Source organism: Pholcus phalangioides, unplaced genomic scaffold (genome assembly GCF_987345545.1).
Source record: "Pholcus phalangioides strain wild (caught in Gottingen) unplaced genomic scaffold, Ppha-v1.0 ptg000039l_1, whole genome shotgun sequence".
Lineage (NCBI taxonomy): Eukaryota > Metazoa > Arthropoda > Arachnida > Araneae > Pholcidae > Pholcus > Pholcus phalangioides.
Genome location: NW_028301625.1, coordinates 14,541,178 through 14,569,031, shown reverse-complemented (window position 1 = coordinate 14,569,031; position 27,854 = coordinate 14,541,178). Strand labels below are relative to the sequence as shown.

At 35.1% G+C, this 27,854-nt stretch overlaps 1 protein-coding gene across 1 annotated transcript in view; it reads left to right on the top strand.

Moving 5' to 3' along the window:
* The window catches only part of LOC149065612 (uncharacterized), an 83,175-nt gene that overhangs the window by 41,511 nt on the left and 13,810 nt on the right, over positions 1-27,854 (top strand). Inside the window, exons 3-16 of the mRNA XM_089253965.1 lie at positions 5,831-5,902; positions 12,295-12,438; positions 15,262-15,405; positions 15,716-15,787; positions 17,003-17,218; positions 17,309-17,533; positions 17,652-17,806; positions 19,148-19,284; positions 20,826-21,006; positions 21,115-21,402; positions 22,318-22,593; positions 23,269-23,535; positions 24,149-24,259; positions 27,170-27,631. Of these exons, the coding sequence (XP_089110091.1) occupies positions 5,831-5,902; positions 12,295-12,438; positions 15,262-15,405; positions 15,716-15,787; positions 17,003-17,218; positions 17,309-17,533; positions 17,652-17,806; positions 19,148-19,284; positions 20,826-21,006; positions 21,115-21,402; positions 22,318-22,593; positions 23,269-23,535; positions 24,149-24,259; positions 27,170-27,631 (2,750 nt within the window). The remainder of the gene's footprint in view (positions 1-5,830; positions 5,903-12,294; positions 12,439-15,261; positions 15,406-15,715; positions 15,788-17,002; positions 17,219-17,308; positions 17,534-17,651; positions 17,807-19,147; positions 19,285-20,825; positions 21,007-21,114; positions 21,403-22,317; positions 22,594-23,268; positions 23,536-24,148; positions 24,260-27,169; positions 27,632-27,854) is intronic.

Sequence of the window (27,854 nt, the reverse complement as noted above, 5' to 3'; positions counted from 1 at the left end):
TGTCAAAAGCCTGCAACACCAAAAATAAAAAACAAGCTGATGAAAAAATGTTTGATAACAAAAGACAGTGCAGTTGTTTTATTTTGAAAAGGGGTGAGGGTTAACGAAAATATTGTTGTTAATTTCGTTGCTCCAATTTATAAATATCTGCTCCGAATCCTATATTTTGTTGCTCCGAATCCTATATTTTGTTGCTCCAAATCCTCAATTTGCTGCTCCAAAACTGCTCCGAATCCTAAATTTTGCTGCTCCAAAGCTGCTCCGAAATGGACTTTGTCACTTCCCACCCCTGAACAGATAATGATAGTTTTTTCTCTTCCTTGTTTTTCACATTATTTTGTGTTGTAGGGAAAGCATTTATCAGCTCACATATTCGGCCGCTGTGGTGGTCGAGTGGTCAGTGACGGACTCTCATCGCTGGACGGTTGGCTGAAGTTGGTTTTCTGTGGTTCTCAACTTCGAGTTGCGAATGAAAGCCCATCCCCCGTTAAAAAGTCTCGCCACAGAGAGCAACAGGCCTACAACAGTAAAATCTTCAATCATTACACTTCACACATAGTTTAAAAAATAGGAGGCAGATGGCAGCATTTTAACATAAACAAGCTACACATTAGGTTCGCAACACGGACACGCACATTCCAACATGTACCAATTCGTTAGAAGTTCCGCAGAGGAATATGGACGACGTGCATGTATGGTTTAGTAGTAGCTCACATATTCGGAAAAAACATTCTTCAAATAGGTGGAAATTTCTTGAAGTTTTAGTGATTTCCACTGTGGCAATTATAATGTAGATCAGGAAAATTTTAAAACCTCTCAAAGGGTTAATCGTCGTCTTTGTGGGCTTTGCTAGATGTGGGACTGATGACATGTTATCCTTCAAGTGCAATGGATCTCAGTGTATTTTTCTCTTCTATTCGTCACCGATACTAAGCTGGAGGAGAGAACGGCTTTCAAGAGAATATTTAACTCTCCAGCCCGGCCGTTTTTTTATTTATTTTTATTTTTTTGTGTAGAATCACGAGGTATTGTTTTTTTTTAAATTCGCTATCTACTATACGTATAGAACACGATAATGCGTACCCTGCGGAATTTCATAGAATACGTGAAGCGCGATATTTGCGTTGCCTGCGGCGAGATGGTTAAGATGTTACTGTTATATTTTTATTTTAAAAATAAATATCTTCTTTCAATTCAGGTTGAGGGAAATTGATGGTCATGACAAACCAATGGCTTGGTATGTTCTCGAAGGTTTTAAGTAAAACATTTACCCCTACAACGGCCATCCCAAGAGATATATATCGTCTTCTTAAAAGCCTCTCATTTCGGCAATCCCGAAATGAGTAAACCAATACCTCTATACAGAGAGCTTTGCCTGATAACATGTTTTATCCCCCGTCCTGTCAATCAACTGCCCCAGTGGGCGTAATCACTTTCGTGAAAAAAAACTTGTGTCCGTGATTTTATGACAATTAATATTTCATGCATGTTATTGCAGATCTCTTCAAGTACCAGGAAAAATGAAACTTTTTTTTAACAATTTTGGAGTCAAACGGATACGTTAATGCTTTTTCCAAACTTTAAAGTGACATGTGCGCTATTTTGTATTTTGTGGTAAATGGTTGACTGTTATAGTTGTGATTCTCTTTTTATTGGGTCAGGTTTAACAAGCTTATGACGTTCATATCTTCCGTTAGTAAATAATGAGGAAACATCAAATCGAGAGGATAAATCACTGGGCATTGCCGACTGGAGCCTCCTCCATTTTCCCCATAGTTTTTGTGTAGTCTGTGATTTCAATGTCTACCAAGGGTAAGTGAAGTAAATGGTTAAGTGGGTTTCATTGCAAGTTGTTCTGAGTCACATGATTCATCTTCTCCAGGCAACATTGTGGAGTTCAAGGAATGGGGGTCAACTGGAAGGGCCATGATCTCCTTGATTCATATTCAGTCATTCGTGAGGGTGCAACTGTTTAGTACATCTCAGATGCAGTTATTATTGTATTTCACAAATAAGATTTATTTATTTTTTCACTTATCTGTTTTTATTCCGTATTCAACAGTCTTTGATCTAGGAAAAAGGTTTTTGGTTTGCAATTGGGTTATTGGTTTGTAAAATTGGTAAATTTTGCTTTGCCCTTGGGAGTATATCACAACAGTGTTTTTCCAATTAGGACTCACCCGAGGATCGCTTGGTCATATACCAATGAGATCGAGAACTATTTGCTTTGCCATAGTTAACCTATTCACTGTTATTCTATTATCGTCTATTTTCTGAAACAAATCTCACGGACCACCTTTGGAAAACTACTGATTCACGGCAGCCCTGCTAGATATCAAAGCCCTTTGGTGGCATCCCAAGATTCCTCGACACATGAGGCTGTGGCGTCATGTATGACGTAATTGATCAAGCAGAACCGCTAGTGCTCCCGCTTTGCTACCCTGCTAATTACGATAGTTTGCAATCGCTCTACTACCCATTTTATTGAATTCTTTCCAAAATTATTTTTTCGGCTATTGTCATTAGTATTTGTATATTTTTTGGCGTGCTTCGTCCAACCATTTAAGCATTTAAAATAAGAAATTTTGCATTTGCTTATGAGGGAACTTCCTCTAAGAATGTTTTTTTCGACGCCATTTCAGTTGAATCACGTGCGTTAGTTAATTTTAACTGAAAGCCTGATTTAAATTTAACAAATTTTTTTATCAGTTAGCGATTGATAATTATAGATTACTTGAATATTGTATAGTCGTGTAGCTGTAGTCATTTAGTCAGGAGCAGTCAATTTTTGTTATATCTGAATTCCTAAATCCGTCCCCTCTGAGTATTAGAGGAAAACTCATCATGTGTATATTCTTGTGATGTATTTATATATTTTTGACTGACTGCTTAAATTCATTTTGATTGATGTATGATCACTTGTCGACCTTTTTATACTGTGTTTAGCCATTGCCACCGTGAGTCACGGTGGTAATGGTTTAACACTTCTATGTCTTTTTCACGAAAAAAAAAAGCTGATTATATAAGTATAATAAAGTAATATAAATACAAGCAAAATATGAATATAACTAATCATATATATAAACTAGTATTATTTATAATATAACTAATAAATATAAGCAACTAAAATAAATGTCTAGATAATAACTGGAAAGAGGGACGGAATTAGGACAAATTTGATGAAAATCCAAAATTTGCGTTTTGATTTATTTTTTTTGGTTAGAAAAAATTTATTTAGTAATCACCAAGGCCGCAAGTAGATTCTTTGTCGCCCGGGGCAAACCGCTACTTTGGCACCACTTGCCATGTAGAAAAAGCAGTTAAAGAGTGAATTCGGCGTTCCTTCTGGTCCAGCACCCGGGGCAACAGACCTACCTGCTTCCCCCCTAGTTGCGGCCCTGACAATCACAATTGCAGCATTATTAGATATGGAGTTGAGTTACTTATATCAGTTTTTAAATTATTTTTAACTCTAAATAAATTTTCCTAATTAACGATTTTGCTTGGGGGGTGATGGTATATGGGCACTTTCCCTTATGCTACTTCTCATTGACCAAAATCGCAGGTTTAATTGTATCCTATCTCTGATTGATGTTATGGTGTTCTGGATTGTAGATGTAGACGCGTGACGAAGTCGATAAACCATTTTGCGATGCAAGATAGACTAATTGCGGATTTTGTCGAAAGACTATCGATAGTCGTGCGATTTTTTTCTGTGAGAGTGCCACGGCTCCTTGCTTTTGTTGCTTCCTCGTGTGGGCATACGGAAACAGAAAATTCTATCGATTCCAGTGAGTTTGCTTAACCGGATTGTGCCGTCCTTTACCCCCTCTTTGATTTTGCCTTACCCCGCCCTTTCGCTGCTTTACCCTTTCATTCCATTATATGTTCTTACGATTTGGCCAGCCAGCTTGACGCCACGTAGACAAGATAAGTTCTTGCTCCTGCAGTTATCTACGAGAGCTCTGTGGTTGTCTTTCTTTTTTCTTCTCGTGTTCATTTTTAAACGTACGCTGCAGTGTGTTGAGTGGGATGTTGAAGAAGCTGCTTTTCGGAAGAGAAAAAAAAACGTTCATAAAATCGTCTGAGCTCTATTTCGGGAAAACTTTAAGATTCCTTTGCGGAAAGAAATAACGCGTCCTTCCTTTTTTTTCTTATGAAGTGTGTTCGGAGTTCCATCTCTGATAATGATCAGTGGAATGCAATCCGACACTGATTCAAGTTTCAAATTTTAATTTTTAGTTTAATCTTTTTTATGTTTTCGGTGATCTTGAGTGCAATGATAGTGAATCAGAGGTGATCTTGACAGGAATGTTTGTGTTCATTAAACCTTAACCCATTTTAGCATCAACTGAAAACGGTAGCACCAAGTGTTTCGCTTCAGAAAGGAATATTGTGAGACAACGAAATTTCTGATAGGGGACCTTCTGTCACCTTTACACATGAACATTTTTTTAATTTTTTTTTTGTATATACAGATGTTATAAACTAACTTCCCTACTTTAAGGCCTTAGGAAGCACCACTGAAGGCCACCGTTATAGTGATCGGATTTTCCTGAAATTTGGTGTTTTGTGTATTCAGATTTATAGTTCAAATCATTCCGACCCATGTCCGGATTAGCCACCTATTCATAGAACAAGGGCCATATTTAAGATGGCTCTATGCGTAGTTTTTGTGGATTCTGAAAGTATTGGCACACTTCTTTATATATACCATATTTCACGTAGAAGCTTTATTTCTTCATTTTTTCCACAGCTCTCTGCGGCCTCTTAACCATCTGTCATGGCTCCCCTTCAACTTGATTTTTACCTGTAATAGAATATCGGGATGCCGCGGAATATATACCGTGGTACATATGATACATGAATATATACATATTGCCCAGGTGAAAAATCTTTATAGCAGTGATTCCTGAAAGGTGTGGCTCTGTGCTAAGGGGTCATTTACGTATTACGTCAGCATCGATGTGGGGGGGGGGAAGTATCGGGTTTGCTGACTTTGGATGACGGGGAAAGGGGGGTGGGGGTTTAAATGATGCTTACGTCACATCAACCACTTTTTATAGGAATATCAGGGGTGGGAACTCTGCGCCAATATGTGTGATCATGCAACTGAAGATGGTTTGCAATGGTCTTTCAGCTTTAAAGCGTAAATGTGAGTCAGTTTCCTCTTTCAAAAGAAAAAAGTCGCCACTGGAAGCAGCAGAAATTACTATAGTCGATCGTCATTGCGTCAAATCCCGATGTTTCATAAAAAAAAATTTCATTCCGGGAGTAAAAAGAGCATGCCCGCCGAATTACGAATGCTAATTTAGAAACTTTGTCGAATTACGAATGCTAATTTAGAAACTTTGCCGAATTACGAATGCTATATCGCCAAATATCGAGTGTCAGATCGCCAACCTCGCCAAATAATGAGTGCTGAATTGCCAAACATCGTGTTGATCCTTCCGAAATTCTCTTCCATATATTTGCCGATATAACTAATTAAAACTCAATTTTTTCTCATTTTTTATAATCATTTCTATAGAAATTTACTCAACAGTTAGTTTAAAACTTCCACTGGCAAAATCAAGAATTTGAATTACCAAGTGGTTCGGTGAATTTTTTGTCTAATATTATTGAGAGTTATTATCTTATTACTTGTAAAACAACAATTGGAGGGAACATTGGTAGTGGGTTTCTCAACAGAATAATATTGGTGACTTTTATTTTAATAAAATGTGTGAGCGAAATGGGGGGGGGGGGAGAACAAATACTGGCTGATAATGGTGTAATTTAAATTTTCACAACGATCATTAGGGTTACCTTGTATTTATTTATTTTGCAGAGATATGAGCAACAATAAGCTTGAATATCTGAACACATCTGTTTGGTCACAGCTCGCATCATTGCAGAAATTGTGAGTACAATATATGTTATTTTAATTTCTGTTGAATTACTCTTCCTTAATAGTTTAATATTTCTTTGGCCAGAAAGAATGTTTGACTGAAGAGAGTTACAGCCATGCAATGTAGATAACTATACAGTACAGTGACAAAGCCCAAGTAGATACAAAATAGTAATTGGGGAGATACAAAAATTAAAACTTTTATATGGTTCATAATAAAAAAAAGCAAATGTGAAATAGTAAACTTTGAGCCCTTCTGTATTACCTCAAAACAAATCTACCCGTAAAATTTGGAGATATATATTTGCAGATATAACTAATTAAAACTAAATTTTTTCCCATTTTTTATAACTATTTTCATTTATTTAATGGTAGTTAATTATAATTTATTTAACAGTTAGTTTAAAACTTGGAAACTGGCAAAATCAAGAATTTGAATTACCAAGTGGTTCAGTGAATTTTTTGTCTAATATTATTGAGACTTACTATATTATCTTATTACTAATTATATGTTATATTAAGTAGGAAGGTGCAAGTTTTGTCTGCCAATTGGCATTTTTTTATTGGGAGTTCTATAAAATTTTAATTTCTCTTCAATTATATGCACTGCAGTTTGTTGCACCTGATTAGACATATAATCACTTTAATACCCATCTAAGTTACATAGTATAGTTCCTTACCAAGTGGGAGATGTTAAAATGCTTAAACAGCCAAAAAGAAAAAAGTGACAAAAACAAAAATCTACCTGGTGTCCATGAAGAGAAAGACAAATATCAGAATCAACACTCACCTTAAGCACCAAAACCTGGGGGGGGGGGGGGTGTCTAAGGCTATTTCAGTCCCTGACTAAATTTTGTGAGAGGGCAGAGACTCTCCAATAAGTAATGAATATAAAGAAACAATGCACAGCATCTCTTCTTCATACCAGCTTGAGTCCCATATATATATAAGACAACTGGCAACATTGAGCACCCTCAACATTTTCTTTATGTGGGCACCTCTGACAATTACTTGTATGGCGCAGATTCTTCCTTGATATTGCTCTACAAAATTCAGAGGACTAACATTCATAGCCGTCAGTCTCCCCTTTCTTACATCAACTCAACAACACGAGCTCTCGAACTTGCAATCGGAATTCTATTTTTCCATAGTAATACAAGATACTGTAATCTCACTCATTTGCACAGCTCTCATATAGAACTCGCAACTCTGTGAGATAGTGAGGAAGCCAACAGTTCAAGGCTACTTTAAAAAAATTATCTACAGAGTTTTTGCGGATTTTATTATTGCTGAACCAGCATTTGTTATGTTGTTGTGATTTTAACTTATCATCGTACTGTTTCACATAGTTTCATACATTTCTTTTCATGTTTTAATTTTAAAACATGTTTTTTTTTTATTTTGTCTTTGTAAAATTTTTATATTTTCTTGTTTCTTTTATATATACACAGTCACTTGGTTATTTTATTTTTGCTTGTTTATTTTACTATATGGTTTTTTTTTTCCTTCCTCTTCATGCCTCTGTATTTTCTTTTTGATGAAAGTGCTGAACTTGCTATTCACTAATATGCTTATAAAATAAAGTAATAGCTGCTGTCACTCTCCATTCGCAAGTTATTTTAGGCTAGAAGGACTTTCTTATGCACCTTGTCTCACTGTCAATTTTTTTTATAACTACAATTATTAGTGTAAATTTTGTCTTTTTTTAAGGTTTACAGCACTCTGTAAATGTACTGGAGCAGCAACAATCGTGATAATATGCATTAACTGATACCCATGCAAAGATCAAGAACTACATTTCTATCGATTTATTTAAGATTTTTTTACTATTACTGTCAGAGGTGCCGACGGGAAGAAAACATTGAGAGGCTGAAACTTGCTGGTCGTCCCATGTATATACGACTTGAGCACGTACGCAGGAGAGGGAAGGCATATTTCATTGTTTCTTCAGAAATTATTGGGGGGACTCAGCCCCCTCTTTCAGAATTTATTGGGGGGGGGGGGGACTCAAATGGCTTCAGCCCCTAGATTCCAGCACCTATAATTACAGTCGAGGCTTGATTTTATAAACCTCCAAATTACAAACACACTGTCTTTTATGAACTGGTTCTGCATTCCGAACAGCATGCCTTAGAGCTAATGTTAAATTCTGCTCTATTTTATGAACTCTCATTTCTATTAACACTTTATTTTAGGAATTTGTTGTTCTTCAATTTTTTTTTAAATTCTTCTAGGCACCTCAGAGTTTATTGTAATCAAAGATGAACTTTGATTTGAGCAATTTGAATATTCTATACACCTTTAGAGAAAATATGTGGGGGAGAAGTCACCAATTTGTTATCATCTTCATGCAAGTGTTTTGCAAACACGTGCCAGGAAGGAGGATTTGATTGTTGGCAGGGGTGACTATGAAGTGAAGATATGTTGGCAACACAATTCATTCTTTGTGTATTATGATTGTATAAACTGGTGGTTTAAGAACTGGTATGATTACAGATACATGAATTAGCTTATTGATATGATCCAACTCTATTTCTGCTAATTGCTGTTCGTGTACTTTCCTCTTTGCAATTTCAACAAAACGGAAAAAATAGTGCTTGACATTAGATGGGAAAAAGATTTTGAAAGAAATTTATGTGCAAACACTTACAAAAACAGAAACCAGCAAAAAGTACATTGAGTACTCTAATCAAAGATTGACAAAAGATCATTTCTGTGATAAGTGGTTTCAGCTGCATTCCACCATCCCAGTAATAATTCAGAGAAGAGATTTGTACAAATTTTATCCTACATCAATTCCATGGAATCTTATTTTTACCAAAATGTTGTTATGAGGCAAACAAAAACATGATTTTTTTTGGGAAATCATCAAAAGTGACCAATCAACGTATGTGACCAACTCGTTTTTCATTTCCTACATTTTTTTCATCATCTCTTCTATTTACGAACTTCCGATTTTGACGAACTGATTATCAAGTCCCCATAGTTTCGTAAAAACTGTTTGTTGACTGTATTATGCTTTTTTTCTTTTTCTTTTTTTTATAAAACGAGAGCAAAATTAAGTTGGGTTACTTGATAAAATTTAAATATGATGCAGATGAATCAAACTAATTTTTTTGTCAAGTTGTTTGTACAAAACCTGCAAAAAGTGTGTGTATAGTTCTAATTTACACGTAAAAAGCCATATTTACTCCCTTGATTTTGCATTGATACATAGTAAAAAAAATGTAATTTTTCAGTATATTTTGCATGATTGAATAAGGGGATATCAGGTGTTGATATATGTATCATAGAATTTAACTTAATTTCTTCTTAATAGTAATAAAAACAATTACTATAAACTATTGATTGTAATAGGTGTGACTATGTAATCTGTTTTGCCACATAATTTAGGCTCACATTTTTTTACTAGACTGAGTATTAAACCTCCAGATATAGCAAATGAAATATTCATTTCCTTGAAGATTGTTATTGTGGGGTTTGGCTGTAGGCCTATATCATTTGCTGTGAAAAAATTGCTTTCACATAAGCAACTATAATGAAGGAAGCATTTGGAGCATTCACAGGATGCAGTCTATTAAAGACTCATTTATCTCCTTGGTTTAATTCATTGTTATGGTAGGAAAGCTATGATTCATCCTCTTTCTGTCCTAAAGGATACTGCTGCTTTGTTTATTCCAGACTTTGATTTTATGGGGTTTACTTCAAATTATGTTTCAATATATTTTTCATGTCCAGCGTTTATAACAAGAAATTGTTACTAGTTTTTTTTTTCAGGATTATTCGGAGTCATATTTTAATGTGAACTTGTGGAAAGAGAATTAAATCGCGTAAACCCAGATCCATCATTTGTGGGGCAATGGCTGGCCCCCCCCCCCATGCTTTTGAAAATACACTAAAAATGGTATATATATATATATATATATATGCATACATTGAGTACATGTTCTTTGCCCCCTAAAAAGGGGGCAGTAAGAAAAAGTAAAATGACGACCCTGCATAAACCTCATAAAGTTGTTTTCAGTTCACAATGAGATGATGAAGCAAGAATAGATTGTGATCAAACTGGTCATAATGATTGCTCATGATTCATCATGAATGATGACGATTCTGCAATTATATGATGATTTATACCATAGTTTTTCAAACTTTTTGTTCTATCGCTCTCTCCCAAACTCAAGCATACGATCCAATGTTATATTCATCACTTCTATCTCCCATTTTGGGAAACACTGATTTGTACAATGAATACAACCTAGGATAGATAATCCAGGGCTTCCACTTGTCCCACTTTTATTACTTTTTGGTAAAATGTCATATTTTTTGTCTTACTCTAGTTTTTATCCTACTTTTCCTACCAAATCCTGTCAACCAAAATTTTGTTACTTTTTCTAAATGATGAGGGAATCGCACATCAATTTATTGCCAAATAGTACAAATATCATCAACAATTTTCAGTCCACTGCTGGATGAAGGTCTCCTCTAAATTTTTCCATTCTGCTCTGTCTGATGCTTTAGCCATCCAGTTGACTCCTGCCACTTTCTTGATCTCATCAATCCATCTTGCGTGGGGATGCCTTCTCGGACGTTTAACACCACGAGGGTACCAATCTAGAATACTTGTGGTCCAACAAACTACTGTAAGGAAATAGGAAGTGGTTCAACAAACTACTGTACTTATCATCTGTTTATCATGGGAGCAGTTTAATGGTTAAATTTTTTTGAAGTGAAACTTCTTTAGGCAGAGTAGTGAATTTTCAGATCCACGTCAGAAACAGTGAAACGAAGGAACCAAAAAGGGGTCATCTTTCTTTTCCCTCAATAAAAAAAGTGAAAGAGAGGAATGGAAATAATGTAAGCTTTCCTTTCTCTTAAAAACGGTTGCTTGAACCATTGGGTTTGTGTCGGACAAAGACAGTTTATTATCTTTCCCTATACCCCTCCCCCATTATGCCGTGGGAATCATAGAACGTCCCTTTTAGAGATGGTAGATAAGCGATGCACACAGTTTGAAAGAAAAGGAAATTGGGTTAGGGTGGAGTAGGAAAGAGCGTGTGTTCCCACACTTTGATAGCTTGCGACCAGTAAAAGTTGGATACGAGTCAAGGAAAAATATAGTCGTGTAATAATATCACAGGAATGCATGACCGGGAACCCCGACCTGATCAGTTGGAGAATAAATGAAGATGTAGAAATAACAAGCCAATAATAATGGGTGAAAAACTCTTTATTTAGCAATACTTTACATGAGGACAATAAGTTTACACGTTAAGTTTCGCAAGTGCTCAAAGTTCTTACCATCCACAGTTATGCACGCTTAGCAACAGCGATGCCTTGTGAAGCATGTCAATCTTGCCGTAAGGGTGCTCTTCTTTTGATGATGGGTACAGGCAGTGCTCGCGACTAGAAAAAGGTTGAAGACCTCTATATTACTGTATCACAACAGTAATTTTTCAGATTTCCTGGGAATTTTTCTCTTTATTTTGGGAACAGGAAAACGCGAAAAATTCCCAAGAGCAGGCGGGATGAAATTGCTTCGGGAAACCGTAGTCTGCAGGCTAACTTTTTTGGGGAACACTGGTTCTGTACAAGTATTGTAATAGGCTGACAAAAGAGTTTAATCTTTCGTTGACATGAATAGTAGGGTGGGTAGACAGTTCCACTCATGGAACTTCATAACATCTTCATAGGTTGGTAATATATTGCATTTAATGTCACTTGAATCAACGAAATACCAGACATTTCCACTTTGAACGAGTATGATCCATGATGAAAATGGCACAAGTGAGTGCAACACAACCTCGCCTTATTTCAGCTGGAGTTATACTGGGAAACATGGGAGTCACATGAGTACGTGTAGGGTCTTCCTAAACTCTTTCCCCCACTCTACCCACTGATCCACCCCTCACAACTACAACGTGCAAATTGTCTATGTTTGTTGAAAGTAATGTAATTGGTCAAAACCCTAACTTAAATCTACCTTGGAAAAAAAAAAAATCAAAAATATCGAAAAAATCAATATCAATTCGGAGGCAGTTACACTAATCAGAATGTACAAAAAAATCACATGTGTTATTTTGAGACCATTTAGCACCTTTTTATCACTGTGCCCCTTAAAAAAATTTGAATTTTATTTTTTTGACCTACCCTAATGAATAGGATATCTGAAGATTAAAAATAATTACTTATTTTGGATTTTTCTTTTGATGCATTGAATTTTGAAAAGAACTTACTTGCACAGAATCCAAAAATTTCCCCATATACACCAAATTTCTGAGCACTCATAAAAATGAGATTTTCAGTGTAAATAGAATGGTGAGATATCTCATAGTGTTTCTATCAAGTGATTATACTGCATTTGATTTTACACATTGACATATTAGATGTTTTTATTTTATTTGCAGATCCTTGAGTCATAACAGAATCAGCAGTCTAGGATCAGGGGTTTTTGATCGACTAACAAATCTCGAGTTATTAAAGCTGAACAAGAACAAGATGACTGTTATTCCCAAAGAATTATTCCGCCATTTGAACTCATTACGACATCTGTAAGTTACTTGCCAAACAGTATGTATTGCAGGGCATTGACAAGCCCAGGTACTTTTCGATGACTTTTTCGCGTCGGTTTTTAATTGAGATGATATTCAGTATATGGGGTGTTGCAAGGGGTAATAAAATCCTCAATGATATTCAAGTGGAAGACGTGGAGGTCCTGAATCTTCTAAAAAATGTATGTACAAGCAAGACACCAGGACCAGATGATATCTATCTCAGGGTCCTCAGGGAATGTGCTAATGAATTTTTGGGGCCAGTTGCACAGATATATAAGAGCAGTGTTACTGAGAGTATTGTCCCAAGGGATTGGAAACTTGCTAATGTTGTTCCAATATTTAAGAAGGGTAGTAGAGAAGCTGTGTCCAATTATCGTCCAGTGAGTATGACGAGCTCCCTCTTGAAAATTTTGGAAATTATCATCAAAAGGCAGTTTGTGAAGTGGATAGACGAGAATAATGTATTGTCGGAAAATCAGCATAGGTTCAGGAAGGGGAAGTCATGTGTAACTAACCTCCTTTGCTTCTATGATCACGTGACTAAGGCTTTGGGTAAGAGCAAAAATGTAGATGTTTACCTTGATTTCCAGAATCCGGTCCAACATAGTATACTCTTGAAGTGTTTACACGAGATTGGGATTGTGGGCAACTTGCTGCATTGGATAGAATCATGGTTAAGAGATAGGTCTCAACGAGTTATGGTGAATGGGGAATTCTCTGATTGGAGAGGCGTCACGAGTGGAGTTCCTCAAGGAAGTGTCCTTGGCCTCATACTTTTTTCACTTTTTGTCGATAAACTCGATCAGGGTATCGATGGGATTGTTAGCAGATTCGCAGATGACGTGAAACTAATGGTGGTAATCGGAAACCAAAGCGATAGGGAGTTGATGCAGGCCAACTTAAACAGGATTGCAGCATGGGCAAATGAATAGAGCATGACGTTTAGCATTGATAAGTGCATGGTTGCTCATTTTGGTTCGAACAACCCACTGTTCTCTTACGAGTGGAATGGTGTCACTATCCCGGATGCAACTAGGGTCACTGATTTGGGAATTATCATTGACGACCGGCTTAGGTTTTCTGAACATTGTTCAGCGGTGGTCAAAAAAGCGAATAGAATGCTAGGTCTCATTTTCAAAAAGGTCTCTTCGCGTTCTCCTAAAGTCATTCTTCCGCTTTTTCGAGGCTTAGTTCGTCCTGGACTGGAGTATGCTGTAAGGTTTTGGAGACCATACCTACAGAGGGACATAGACTTAGTTGAAGGGGTGCAGAGAAGAGCTACGCATGTCCTTATTGGCTCACGGGGCTTGAGTTATGAAGTGAGACTTCATTTTTTGAATATGTTTACATTGGATGAGCGCAGGTGTCGAGGAGATATGATCGAAGTGTTCAAAATTTTCAATGGGATGGATAGGATGGACCATGAACTTTTAGTACACCGCCAATCGACTGCTTTTACAAGGGGACACCAGTATCGATTGGTAAGGGACAATGCAAGGTTATGGTGCCACAGGGGGGGGGGAATTTTTCTCTAATAGGGTTGTTAATAAATAGAATTGCTTAACCCCTGAGGTAGTTAATTGTAACACAATTGACACGTTTAAAAAGAAATACGATAAACATGTTGGGGTAAATCGAGAAGCTATCCATACTTAGAATAAGACAACCATAATATTCTTTATGGGCATTGTATAATATTTTATCATGTGTATATATTGTTTATGATTTTTGTGATTGTGTTTTTAATTGGGTTGCTGTATTTTTGAAATATATGACATCCATATTTGTTATGGGCATCTTTTTCTCAGCTACCTCATTGGGCATTTTGCCTGTTGTATTTGTATTGTATTTGTAAAGTTTTCATTTCTCAATGAAACACTTTTCCTTATACTTCTTAGTTTGCACCTGCTGGAAATCGAGAGAAGCCTACCTCATTAAAAAGATATGCCATTTTGAAGGGGGTTTAGTGATTTCTATTGTTCTGTTAAAGGGTTAATGTTTCATATTTAAATTCAGCTTACAACGCGTCTGTCTTATGTTTGTGCATGCATTCATGCCAACAAAAATGCTTGTAAGCCAAATCTGTATTCGTTAGCCGAGGCTAAAAAATCATGAAAAATATCTTCGTTGGCCAAAAAATCACAATTGTCATAAACTTCTTTGTAATCTTATCTGTAAATTTACCTTTTTGCCTCTGATAATGTCTCCTTGACAGACATTCTAGAGCTATTTTTTGTACTGTAAAATCCTATTTTGCTTCTTTTTTTTCTACTTTTCTCTGTTAAATCTTATTTTTGCAGAAAACCTCATTTAAAAAAACAGGCTACTTATTCCCAAAAATCTAATTTCCAAAACACCTTTAGTGTACGTTTGCCATTTTCAAGCTAGATTTGTCATTGACACATATTTTTGATGATGCACTCAATTGCGTGAGATAATTAAATTTTTAACCTTTATTAAAATATATTATTTTAATCTATTCATTTCAAGAATGCTTAGATAACTGAAAAAATGCATGTTATGCATGCAAAAATGCTTCATTTTACTCAATCTCACAATTTTTCAAGCCGGTATGGATATAACGAATTTCACGTATAACGAATAGTTTCAGGTTTTTCCAACTTCCTTATAAAAGCGAGTCCGACTGTATAATCTACATTACCATTTAATTCATTTGAGATTTTCACTGACAAAGCAAAATTTAGATAAAATATTGTAAATGATATTTAGAACAATATAAATTGAGTTTTTGTTTATATTCCTAAAACAATTTATAAAGGATTTAATTTTCTAATTGTTTATTCTATTTTTTTGTTTCAGCGAACTAAATTTGAATAATTTAACCCAGATTGATGGACTAGCTTTTCAAGGGTTATTGTCATTAGCTGTTCTTAAAATGAGACTTAGTGGTATCTCCCATCTTGCTGATGGTGCCTTTTATGGATTGAATTCTATAAAAAAATTGTAAGTTGTTTTGCTAGAGAAAAGGTAGCACACTTATGAAAAAGTGTAAATAATGTTTTTCTTTATTTTTTTTCACTGAAGGGGATAATTTTGATTAAAAAGAAGTGAATTAATAACATTACTCTTAATTATTGGGTCATCCCTAAAATTTTGAGAATCTTGAATGTCAGAAATGCTCGGAGCTTTTGGGATGACCTGACATGTATTCAATTATTGTTCGTATGTTGAGATAAATAGGTGATTTGTATGTATCACCCGTATATTGTTTTGAATTCCCAATCATATATATTACCTGTTTTCTAATGTACAGGCACTTGGAACAAAACGGGCTGAGAAAAATAACAAAAGGGTGGCTGTATGGCTTGAATTCATTGCAGCGTTTGTAAGTATATTGAAAGGATGTAATTTTCAAATTTTTATCTATACAGACCTACCAACTCTCCGGATTTAGGCGGGAGACTCCAGATTTTTCATCCTTCCTCCTGCTCTTCGGATTTGTTAAAATTTTTCCGGATTTTGGCAGAAAATGAGATTTTACATGAGTTTCCACGTTGTCGTGATGTCAATGACTGCCGTCCTCATTAGGGAAAACACCCATAGAGGACAGCTGTGATCATTTCCACCAAGCAGCCAAAAAAAAGTCTTGGTGACTGCATTTAAGCGACTGGCAAAGACGTTACTTTGTTTACGTAGCGTTTATCAAAAATCATTTATCAGGGGCATGACCTTGGTTGCCGAAATTCCTGTATAATCGTTATTGTATTCCATTAACGGCCGTGTGGTAAACACAAGTTTTTTCATCGACAGCTTTGTATTTTGAAGTTTTTAAATTGTTTACCCCATTTAAATATGTCTTCAGAAAGAAAATATAAAACTTGAAAAGCTAAATATCAAGCTTTTAAGAATTCATATATTTAAGATTATCAATCACTGATATCATCCACGAAAAGAAACACGTTTTATGAACAGTATGTAGACGTGATTTCTCTATTCTGCATGGAAAGACTGACATGTAATTATATTCTGCTCAGGAGCAATGTAGAACCTGCCTTGGGGGGAGGGGGAATAATGGAACATTGTCTTAATTGATTAAAAAAAAAAAATTTTTTTTGAGTGAGTCTATGAGTGCCTGGGGAGGGGGGCACTAATATACAGTTTAGAAAGGTATTAATTTTTTTTCAACTCTGATGTTGGTTAATTGTGTTGAAGTTTCTTTGCTAGTATGTTGCATCTATTGAGAGCCCGTATATTATCTTCAATATGGGCCATCTTAAGAGCATCATGGTCCTCTGGACCGAGTGGTTTTTTTGTGGCCCTACCAGGTAAATTCTATAAAATTTCAACCAATTTTTGTTAGTCCCCTCTTCTCTTGAGGTCTCTGGGCCGTGCCCATGCATTAACATGGCACTGTCTTCAATCATCTAGACTCTAAATAAAGCTGGCATTTAGGAGTCCCATCGCCTGTGTTAAAGATGTTTATTAGCTAATGATAGGCTTACTGTTTAAATTTAGGAGTTAAAATTTTGGGGCTGGACAATGCTCCACTTTTCAATGTTGCCTGCCATCTTTCAAAATATATGCAATTGTCTTCCTGCAGGTACTTGAATCACAATAATATTTCGGTTATTGAAGATGATGCTTTTGATTCTGGGAAAAGACTTATTGAACTTGATATGACCGATAACAAGTTGCAGTTCATTGCAAGGAAGACATTTGATAAACTGTACTCATTAAAACGTCTTATCTTGAGTGACAACATGATTACGTACATTGAAGAGGGTTCATTTCATAGTTTGTCAGCTTTGCAGTACTTGTAAGTGTTTTTTACTATAGTTCCAAATCAATAAACAAAGTGAAAATGTGAGAGAGGGAATTTTATCATAATTTTTTTGTCTGTCTGTAGGGAATTGCAGAATAATGAGGTGTCATGGACGATAGAAGATACAAACACTGTATTTTCTGGCTTGAATCATCTAAAGTATTTGGGGCTTGCGAATAACAAAATCAGAGCTGTCGTGAGAAGAGCTTTCACCGATCTGTCTCGACTACAAATTCTTAATTTGACTAACAACAGAGTAACAACCATAGAAAAAGATGCTTTTGATGACATGCCCCAACTTCAGAGTCTGTAAGTAGTTTACAAAATGGATGGGAGGAAATTTTACTTCATTCAAAAAAAAAAAAAATTAAAAACAATTTCATTTTTACTGTATTAACTCATTCCAACTTTTTTTTCCAACATGCAGCTTAATAAACACAAGCAGCCTTATTTGTGACTGCAATATAGCGTGGATGGCCAAAGACTTCCCTTTTTCTATTATGGCTAAGTGTGGATATCCACCAAGACTCGAAGATCTTTCAGTGTTTTTAGTTCCTGAAGAAGATTTTATTTGTGCTGCAGGTGAGTAAACTTTAATTTCTAACAGAGTATTAAATAATGAAGGGGTCTCATACCTTTTAACATGGTGAAAAACCACGGAGAAAACCTCTATACAAATTTTTTTTCCTTTCTCACCATAGACCATAATCACGCTATCTCATGATCTTGGAAAGTAGTTCCACTACTTTGAAGTACAAAGTTCTGTGCTGTTATTGGTACAACAACCAGGCTTTTCTTGGTTGACAAAGCTTTTTTTGCTCTTTCAACTACGATTTGGCACCCCCTCCTAGAGTGGCGCCCAATGTGGTCTAACGGTCCGTGGGCCACTCCTGCATTAGTGGAGATGGGGGGGGGGTGTGTCTGCTCTTGATAATAGTCAAAGGAAGTTTGTACTCTGAGCATGCTCATTTTACATAACTTCTGTGAAATATCTATTATATATAAATGTCCTACCTTTCTAAAGCATGTTGTTGGAGAGAATGAAATGTTTGCACCTCTCTTCTCATTACTTGCACTCCCTGTCGTACTAAGAATTGTTCTCTATCTGCAATTAAAACTATTGCTGGGGTGTTGCTTAACATTGTATCAAAACAGAATTATGAACTATGTCTGATGAATGGGTCAATGCAAAGTCAAGTTCACAAGTGACATCAGTTCAGATAATAGATATTGGGCAGACAATATACTTTGTAACCTTGGAAGCAGCCGAAAGTTCAAAACTTTGCCAGGTTTGGTGAAGGCTCTTAACACAGACAGTGAAAGAAAGTTCATTGTTAACAAAAGTCTGTTAATGAAATATTGAACTATATTGCTTGAACAGTGAAAAATCTGTTTATCCAATGCGTTAATGGAACAAGGCACATAAAATCTTATGCTCAAGGGTATGAAAAATTAAAAAAAAAATTGTCATTGTGAGATGCTGGACTTCTGAAAGGAATTTGTATTACATATAAAAAGTATTGTAACAATCAAGCACAGCTGAAATTCTTGCTGCCAAGGCTTTCAGTAGTCACGGTGTATAATTTGAAAAAAGTCTAATAATTTTTGTTTGTCATTTCAGTAATGCATGCTTTAGCAGTGACATATTTCAGAAAAAATTTAAGTGGACTTTAATTTGTGAAGGAAATTTATTTAGAATTATCTGTTCCATTAACAGATTTTTGGCATTTCACAGAGAAATTACTCCTAATATTGCAGATATAGTTTGTTTTTTGTCCTGCTCCATTTTCAAAATTTCTGCTTCAAAAATTGAAGTTTGCTGCTCCAAAATAGATGAGGGGTATTTGCATCCCTGCATAGTGACAGTTACTTGTTGAAATATAAATTTGAATTGTGACAATTCTGAGTGTATTTCATTTTCAGAAGGATCTCCCAAGCCAGTGATAGTGAAGGAACCATTCACAAAAATCACTCTAAAAGGAGAAAATGTTACCCTAGAATGCCAAGCTCGCAGTATTGGTGATTTTGACACCAAATTTGAATGGCGAAAAGATGGAAAAGTATGTTTTCCTTTTATGTTAAACACTGATTTTCAAAGGATTTAAATTGTTGCAAATTTCTTTTTTAAAATTTTATTTTGGGATCAGAAGACAAGTTATATTTTGTGTTGTAATTTCATGTGTATTCTTGAAATTAATACAAAACTGTGTGTGTTTTGTATACCTCTAATTGGCATACTTCCAATCAAAGTATGCCTCTAGGGATCAACGGTCTGCCAGTAAAATATTGTGCATGCCGTTATCTAAGCACCCTGCATACATATGTACTTTGATACCTCAGCTTATTAATTTTTTGGCTCATAAAGATTTTTTTTATAGGAAAAAGAAAGCACTTATATGCTTAATTTTTTAAGAAGGAAAAGATAAAACTTTTAGTGAATGCTCATGTTGAGCCATTAAATAAATAAATAAATATATAGTAAGCATTAAAAGAGCAACTGACAAAAACTAGATTTCAATGAAAAACTTCAAAAGTCAGAGTTAGTGCTAAAAAAGGCTGCTTTATACACATAACTCGAAATTATAAATTAGATATTATGAAAAGGCGAAAAAATTAGAAGGAATTGAAAAATTGGAAAAATTACCTCTGAACAGTTCCCGTTTCTCAAATAGATTGAACAATATATACTCTGTACCACTTATCCACAAAACTCTTCTGAAGAAGCATTTTACTTCCCTATCCCGAAATTTTGCAACTCTTTACCACCTGATATCCTTAACATTAGTAACTTATTACCTTTCAAAAGACACATGAAGCAATATGTTTTTTCAATGAGTGACATCGAGTTTCTTTTGATTTGCCTATGCTCCTCAATCAGTTAAATTATGAATCTATTTTATCTTACGCATTGTAACATTACATTGATTTTTATTTGCATATACTTATCTGATAATCATGCAATGTGTATTTCATAAAATTGCACTCCTTGCTGTTGTCAAAAATACTAAAAATTTTGTGAAAGTTTTGTTTTGACATTTGATTTTTTTTTTTTGAAACCCCCTCCCCATTTTGTGTGTGTGTGTATGTGTTTTTCTAATATTTTGTTTTTCCGTTTTAGTTTGTTGATGTTGTTTACTAATAAGTAACTGTGTTCCTTATTATTCATTATAAATTTGCAATGTATCATCTAGTATGGGTCTCTAGACCCCTTGGCTGATTTTTTGTTTCGTCTTGTATTTATGTGAAAAATTAAACCACAAAAAAATATATAATTTTTTTAAATAAAAATATTATATATATGTATTATATTATAGAAAGTGGCGAAAAAAATAGGAAAAATAAATAAATATATATATATATATATATATATATAGATTTGATTGAAAAATGTGTGTATGGAATTGAGAATTAATTAAAATCAATTTACATTAGCTACATTCCTTTTGATGGTTCAAACTTGTATGTAAAAATTACTACCTGGAGGTTTTGTTTAAAAATTTGATCGGGAAAAGTTGTTAAAATTTATTCATGAAAGTTAGTATGAACCCTGTTATGTATATTTTATATAAAAACTTAATAAATCCATTTTTAACTGTTTCAGTTATTGCGGGGGATGAGGCTTTGGTCCAAGAACGTTAATGCAAAAGAGGGAAATGGTACCCTCCATACTACTGTACTCTTTATTCAAAACATTCAAGATGATGATGAAGGCCATTATCAGTGTGTAATATCCAATAAATTTGGTGCAGCATACTCTGGCAAAGCTGGTATAACTGTGCATGGTATGTAGTATTGCTAGTTATAACTATTATGATTAACTTCATTCATTTTAAGCTGATTTCTAATTATCTGTGTGGATTTTAAATAATTTTTTTTGCCTTTATTTTTAGTATTTCCAGTATTTACGAAAACACCTGTAGATATTTCCATTAAAGCAGGCAGCACTGTTAGGCTAGAATGTGGGGCTAATGGTCAACCAGTTCCTGATGTTGCATGGCGCAAAGATGGTGGTATTGATGATTTTCCAGCAGCCCGTGAACGACGGATGCATGTTATGCTTCCTACAGATGACATCTTTTTTATTGTTGATGTACAAACAGCTGACACTGGCGTGTACAGTTGCACTGCACAAAATCTGGCAGGGATCATTACAGCTAATGCCACGCTTACTGTTTTAGGTAATTGTTTTAAGATAGTTTGTTGGTTGATAATTTAGGATGACCAATTTTCAAACATGAAATTGTAGTTTCAAAACTTTTAGGGATACTTATACAACAGAAGCCGAAAGTATGTTGTCAACTATGGGAATGTCCATTTCACAGAGCTTGTTGATAATATCGAAAAAAATAATTCAGATGATCAGACATACCTTGTTTTTTTCATCTTTCGGAACAGGAATTGTTTCAACTGAGTTGCCTTTTTCACTAGCTCCTAGGACTCATATTTCCTTGAGTTTCTTCCAGACATCATTAACTGTGACAGTGTTTCATGTGGCTTAGTTCACTCTGGCTCATGGATAAAATTATGTCCACTCTGGCTTTTTGGTCGGCCTGGATCCATTTCTTGAGCTTATCGGTATCAGCCTCCATTAACCTTCAGGAGGCTTTGTTTCCTTTCCAATTCCCAATAATCATTTTTGATGAGTACCACTTCAATTTGCAGCTTCCAAGTCTTGTAATTATTCTTATTTAGCTTTTGTACGCTTGTAAGCATTGGCATCTCACTCAGTACTCAACTTGCGATGATACAAAGACAAACTAAACAGCAAACATGAGGTAAACTTTCAAAACAACTCGAAACTTTCTTTTAAACAACAACCAAATAATTATATAATGTAAAACAAACTAACATGATCACACATGAACCCAACGTGAGGACCCTACTACTTTCTCTCACTGCCACAACTGAACCACAGAGAAGGAATAAAAGTGAAGGAAATCTTACAGTAAATATCTCAACATTTTGCCATGTTACTAGTTTTTCTCACTTTATCAATTGTTTATCAAATTTTGTAACTTGCTAGCAATGCTTCTAACTACCTTTTTTATGATAATTTCTAAAATGTGAGCTCTTTATTGCAATAATTTTTACAGAGACTCCATCATTTGTAAAAAGAATGGAAGATAAAGAAACTAGAGCTGGTGAAACTGCTGTTCTCGAATGCAGAGCAGCTGGTAGCCCTGCACCAAATTTAACTTGGACAAAAGATGGTGGGCCTCTTATTGCTACAGAAAGACATTTTTTCACTGCTGGAAACCAACTTTTAATTATCGTTGAAGTGAAACCATCAGATAGTGGACTGTATTCGTGTGAAATGACTAACAGTGTTGGAACAGAAAGAGGTAGCAGTCACTTGACAGTTTTACCAGGTTTGTGAATATTTTCAAAATAAAATTTCTGTTATTAAATTATTATACTTATAGGCCACAGTGTTAAACTTTTTCACACTCAGTGAAAATAGTTGAACAATTTAACAGATTGGCAAAAAAAGAATGAATAATTTGCACACTGATTGGCAGTTAAGGCAAAGAAAAACCAATTTAGAAACAGTATTTTATTTGTTAAAGATGTTAAAAAAATGGCATATACAGGGTGGTCAGAGTAGTCAGAATGTGTAGTGCCCATTGTGGTGGATGTATTTCATTGAAACTTGGTATATATGTTATTTAGACAAGGGGGAGATAACTGATAAAATTGTGCCAATTTTTCACTTGGTGGTCAAAAATCAAACTATTTTTTTTAATTGAATCTTCCTTTTCCACATGGTCTATATAGTATTCTATATACCAAGTTTCATCAAAATATCTCCACCAGAATGGGCGCTACATACGCCTGAGTAGTGTCTTTATTTTTAACCACCCTGTATATTGAGTGAGAGAATTAGTTCATAAAAACATCAGTTCATAAAGGTTTGGAAAACTGAGCGTTGATTTTATTCTTTCATTCCATTCCCATCTTTAATGGTTTTCTTTGTGAGTTTATTTTCACTAACAATTTAAGTTTCCATCTGAAAATTGATTGTTTTGAAATCTGATTGTTTCTAGCTACTCAAGGTGGAAGTGGCAGCATCGAAGAAAATAATATGACTGGGATTATTGTGATTGCTGTAGTTGTGTGTGTTGTTGGCACATCCATTGTATGGGTGATTGTTATACATCATACAAGGAAAACTAGGGATGATTTTGGTGCACCTGGTGGTACTGCTGTTCCTACATCGGACATTGCTCCATTCAGTAATCCATATAGAGGGTCTACATGCCAAAAGGATTTGAAACAATCTATTACAAATATTTTTCTGGATACCCATTCTGGTAAGCGTTTGGTGGTATTCTTAAATTTTATGCATTTTTCTTGACAATTAATTAACTCTTTCCACAGTTTCATGAATTTCACTGATGTGAAAAATGACAAATTTTTTTTTCAAAAGACTTTCTTAGCTTGTGCAAGTGATAATGTTTTTTCTCCAGTTCCAAGAACAATAAACACAGGAAAAAGAAATACTTTTTTTATATTATTCATACTGTGGGCATATTTCTTTTTTCCCAAAGGGTAGACAAAAATGTAATTTCAAACACTTCTTCAGTTATTAAAATGTGAACTAAAGCTAGTTCTGCCCATTGGCAGTGCTTCTGACAGGTTGAAGAGGGGCAGGTATAGTTGGAAAACATGTTCCTCAGAGAAGCAATTTTGCAAAATGTCTGGGCTCGTCATTGTCGAAATGAGAGGTAAAATATAGGTGAGAGATATCTCTGCATTGCCAAAATACAAAACATCAAATTGGGTGTGATATCTCTTAGATGCTGTGGAGGAGTTTAGAAATATAATGTAGCAAAAAATAATAATCCCTGATGAAAAAAATGCTAGATATTTTTCTGGAAATTTTCCATGCTATTATATCTTCATAGACTGATGTCTCTACTATAGGTCATTCAAAAGATAGTGGAACTGGTGACAGCTCTCAACCAAGCAATGATGATCTACTCATTGAAGATGATGATCATGGGCTCCTCCTTGATGCATGTTCATCTAAAACTGGTAGAGATAATTTTGCATAAAAATCTTTAAACTGATTATGTAAATTACTACATAAAATTATTATTACAAGTGTGATTTTTCAAAATAATTTATACAATTTAATTCAACCTTCTCTTTTTTCGCACCAGAGTTGACGCTGACACACTATAGTATGGGAAATACCCAGAAATTTTGAAAAAGAACCAAAATTTGGTTCATGTGTCCTACGGGATGTGTTCTTTCCTAGTTTCAAGTTCCAGGTTTTTTCCCTCTCTCTACTGTGTATCATTATCACACAGCCTTGAAAAGTAGTTTTACTATTTTGAAGTGCAAATGAAGTATTTTACTCTTGCATATTGTGTTGATGTAACAGGTTGTGGACCATAAGGTAGGGGAAACGATCATTCCACCAGAAAATCGCTTCACAGGGATTTATATGAATAGGGAATCGGACGATAAGTGTCAGAATCATCAGCTTTAAATTTAATAAGAAGATGCTATTGAAAGAGCTAATGTTTTCCGAAATGGAATTTATAGATTGATAATCAGAAAGGAATTTATAGATTGATTTATTAGTAAATATATATAAATGTGTGCCTACCTTAATTGTATTTGTTTTAGATTTATTACATGTGTTAAATCCCATGTTAAATTCTCAGTGTTAATGGTTTTTTTGCAAGCTTTCTCTACTAGAGTAGACAATGAAAAAGAACTTAGTTATAAGCTGGTAAATTGATCTTTTCTGTCAATGAATCTTTGGATTGAACATGTTTTTCGAAAGGAGTTATTGGTTTGATTTACAAGGATACCAGTGATCGATGGGGGGGGGGGGGGGGGGGGTCACACTTTAATTTTTTTCCAAGAGTTTATTTCCAATAAGTTGCACTTTCGCACAAGAAGGACCCAGATTTTGCCAATAACCTGAGACTCAGGTAAATTAGAGTACAGCAATACCTCTGTTGTACTCATCTTTCCTCACATGAGAAGAAAAGACAATTTAAATCTTGAATCCTTGGCTCATCTTTCTCTACATATTAGAGAATAAATATTCAAGTTTTTATATCCTGTAATTCAGAGGTGAATACTTTCAAAGGAAATAAAATTGGGATTGGTCGAACCTGTGTATCTCTGTCGCAACAAAGTATGTATGTTCTTGAACAACCAGTTATGTTTCTCGGTTGTCTCATGACACCCTCATCATTAACTAATAGTCACTTAATATACATGTTAAACCTCCACGAAAAGGAAGAGGATGAAACTTTAGCCTGTAGCTTCTGATTTCAAATTTTCACACTGTAAATTTACTAGAAAATTAGCATAGTAGGTAAAATGATCCTGGGGGCAGTTTCGGGTGGGGGGCACTGCTTTATTCTCAATATTTCATGAAAATGAAACAAGACACATTTCAGGAATTTTTGAGAAATACAATTTCCGGCATTGTTGTTGTTCGTGATTACTTCTTCGTAGACAGGTGGCTTCGTTATGCTCGGGCTCTCCAAAACTCTTAACTCTCTCTCATAAGGCTTCAACCTTAAACTCCACCCTAGCTCTTTCTATACAGCCCTCACACTTAAAACTGTCAGCTACTATCACCCACCCAGACCAAGGAAATCTTTATCGCAACCCCTACAAATCGAGATCGAAGCATACTGACAATAATGATAAAAGATCAAAGCAAAAAGATTATTTTTGTCACACCATGGTGATTTTCTGCACACGATGGCTAATTAGATCGGAACCTACAATTTATTGTGAATTCTGAAATGGCAGTTTTTTTTTATACTCACTGAGAGGTTGGTGCCCTAATCACTTGATGTGGGACTCCCTGCGGTAGCAATCTTTTTCTGTGGTCATGTTGCCGTTTCTGACGTATTCCTGCATTAGGAAAGTTTCTGACAAGGACGAATCGGATATCGAACTTGCAATACCGCTAAAGATCCTCTGGTACTTCAGGCATGTATCCTATTGGCTTGTGTTACCGCGCCCGAAAGTCAAAAGTAAGCGAATCAACAATTTAACACATTAACAACACATTCACATCTGGAAACGAGAATTCATGTTTTATATATGTGTTGAATTATCTTTATCACTTTATAAGTGAGACATAAATATTAGACTTTAATATTAAACTTTGTATAAGTGATAATTGCAATATTATATAAAATAATAATTACAAGAAAAAATTTAATGAAAATATTAATAAACATATAATACCCAACAACTACGAGAGAGAAAAAAACTTTGAGATATGCCCCAAAAAAAGTATCAATATATTATATTACAAACTATCTTATCTATTAAAACAAAAGTATTAGGCATAAGGTAAGAAATATCAATTACCAAGAATACCAAAGAAACTCCTTAGAAAAAATTGGAAAGTTGATAGTACCCATGAAAACAAACAATATTTACAAAGAAACCATCTCTAGTCATAAGTATCAAAACTTCAACAGTGGAAAAAATGGATATTCTGAAGTCTCAAGTTGCACAATCCTGTGCAGATCAGCAAATGATTCAAAGGAGATGCTCAAAGTGATGTGAAATATGCAACAACTACCCTTGGACATTTGCAAATGAAAGATGATGCACCCTCTTGTAGTTTCATGGTTTGAGTGCATGTGAAATTTGACGGGGAGGAATGTTGATTGCAACAATACTTGCCTTTGTGAATATTGTTAATCTTGATGGGTCTCCAATTGTCTCTTAACAGTTTATGAACACCTTATGAAGTAAATTTTCACTGCACTTGTTTTATACATGAGGGGGCAATAAGGGATAAATCAGTCTGATTTGTAATTTTTTTTCTATAATTATTAAAAATGTGATAATATATGAAAAATAAGCTTCTTTTGCTGACAATTAGCTAGGCCAATGGCCTAAATTTTATTTTATTGTGCAGAAATAAAGAATCTTAATTTTTTTTTCTTCTAGCACACCACATTAACAGTTTACTGGTGTTGCACGATGGAGTTGAAAACTGCAGAAACACGAAGGAACCATATGCATCTAGTAGCAGCTCAGTATCAAAAGAGCAAGTTCCACTATTACATCCTTACAGGACTAGTCGTAATCCATGGAAAAGTCACAGAAAATCTATTGCTGAATTTAGACAGCAGAACTCTGGTATCGAAAGGTGTATATTCTCTTGTCAAGAAACTAAGTGGCCGTGTATACTTGTGCAAAGATCACTTTCTGCAGACCAAGTTAACTGTTGTGATGGACCATCCCACCATAGAGGATGTAGTGAGCCACCTTGTGATGTTATAGTTAAACATGTAGATAGTGATGAAATCGAAAGGGATTCAGGTTTTTCAACTTTTCCCAGAAGTGTAACTGAAGCCTCCGTTAGTAACTGGAGTTCTGAATCACCAAGACTTCAAAGGCTACCAAATGGTAAATACACCTGTGTTTCTCACCTAATCAAAATAATGTCTAATCTTTTGAGAAAAAAATTTTTTTGCTTCACACTAGGGCTGGACAAATACAGGGTGTTCTGTTAATGGACCGACAGACTCAGCGGGTTGTTAGTAGACATCAAGAGGAACAAAAATTGCAATGGAACGTGGTGTCGCAAACCATGTTGAGAGGATGAAAATCGTGAAAAACCCATTGCAAT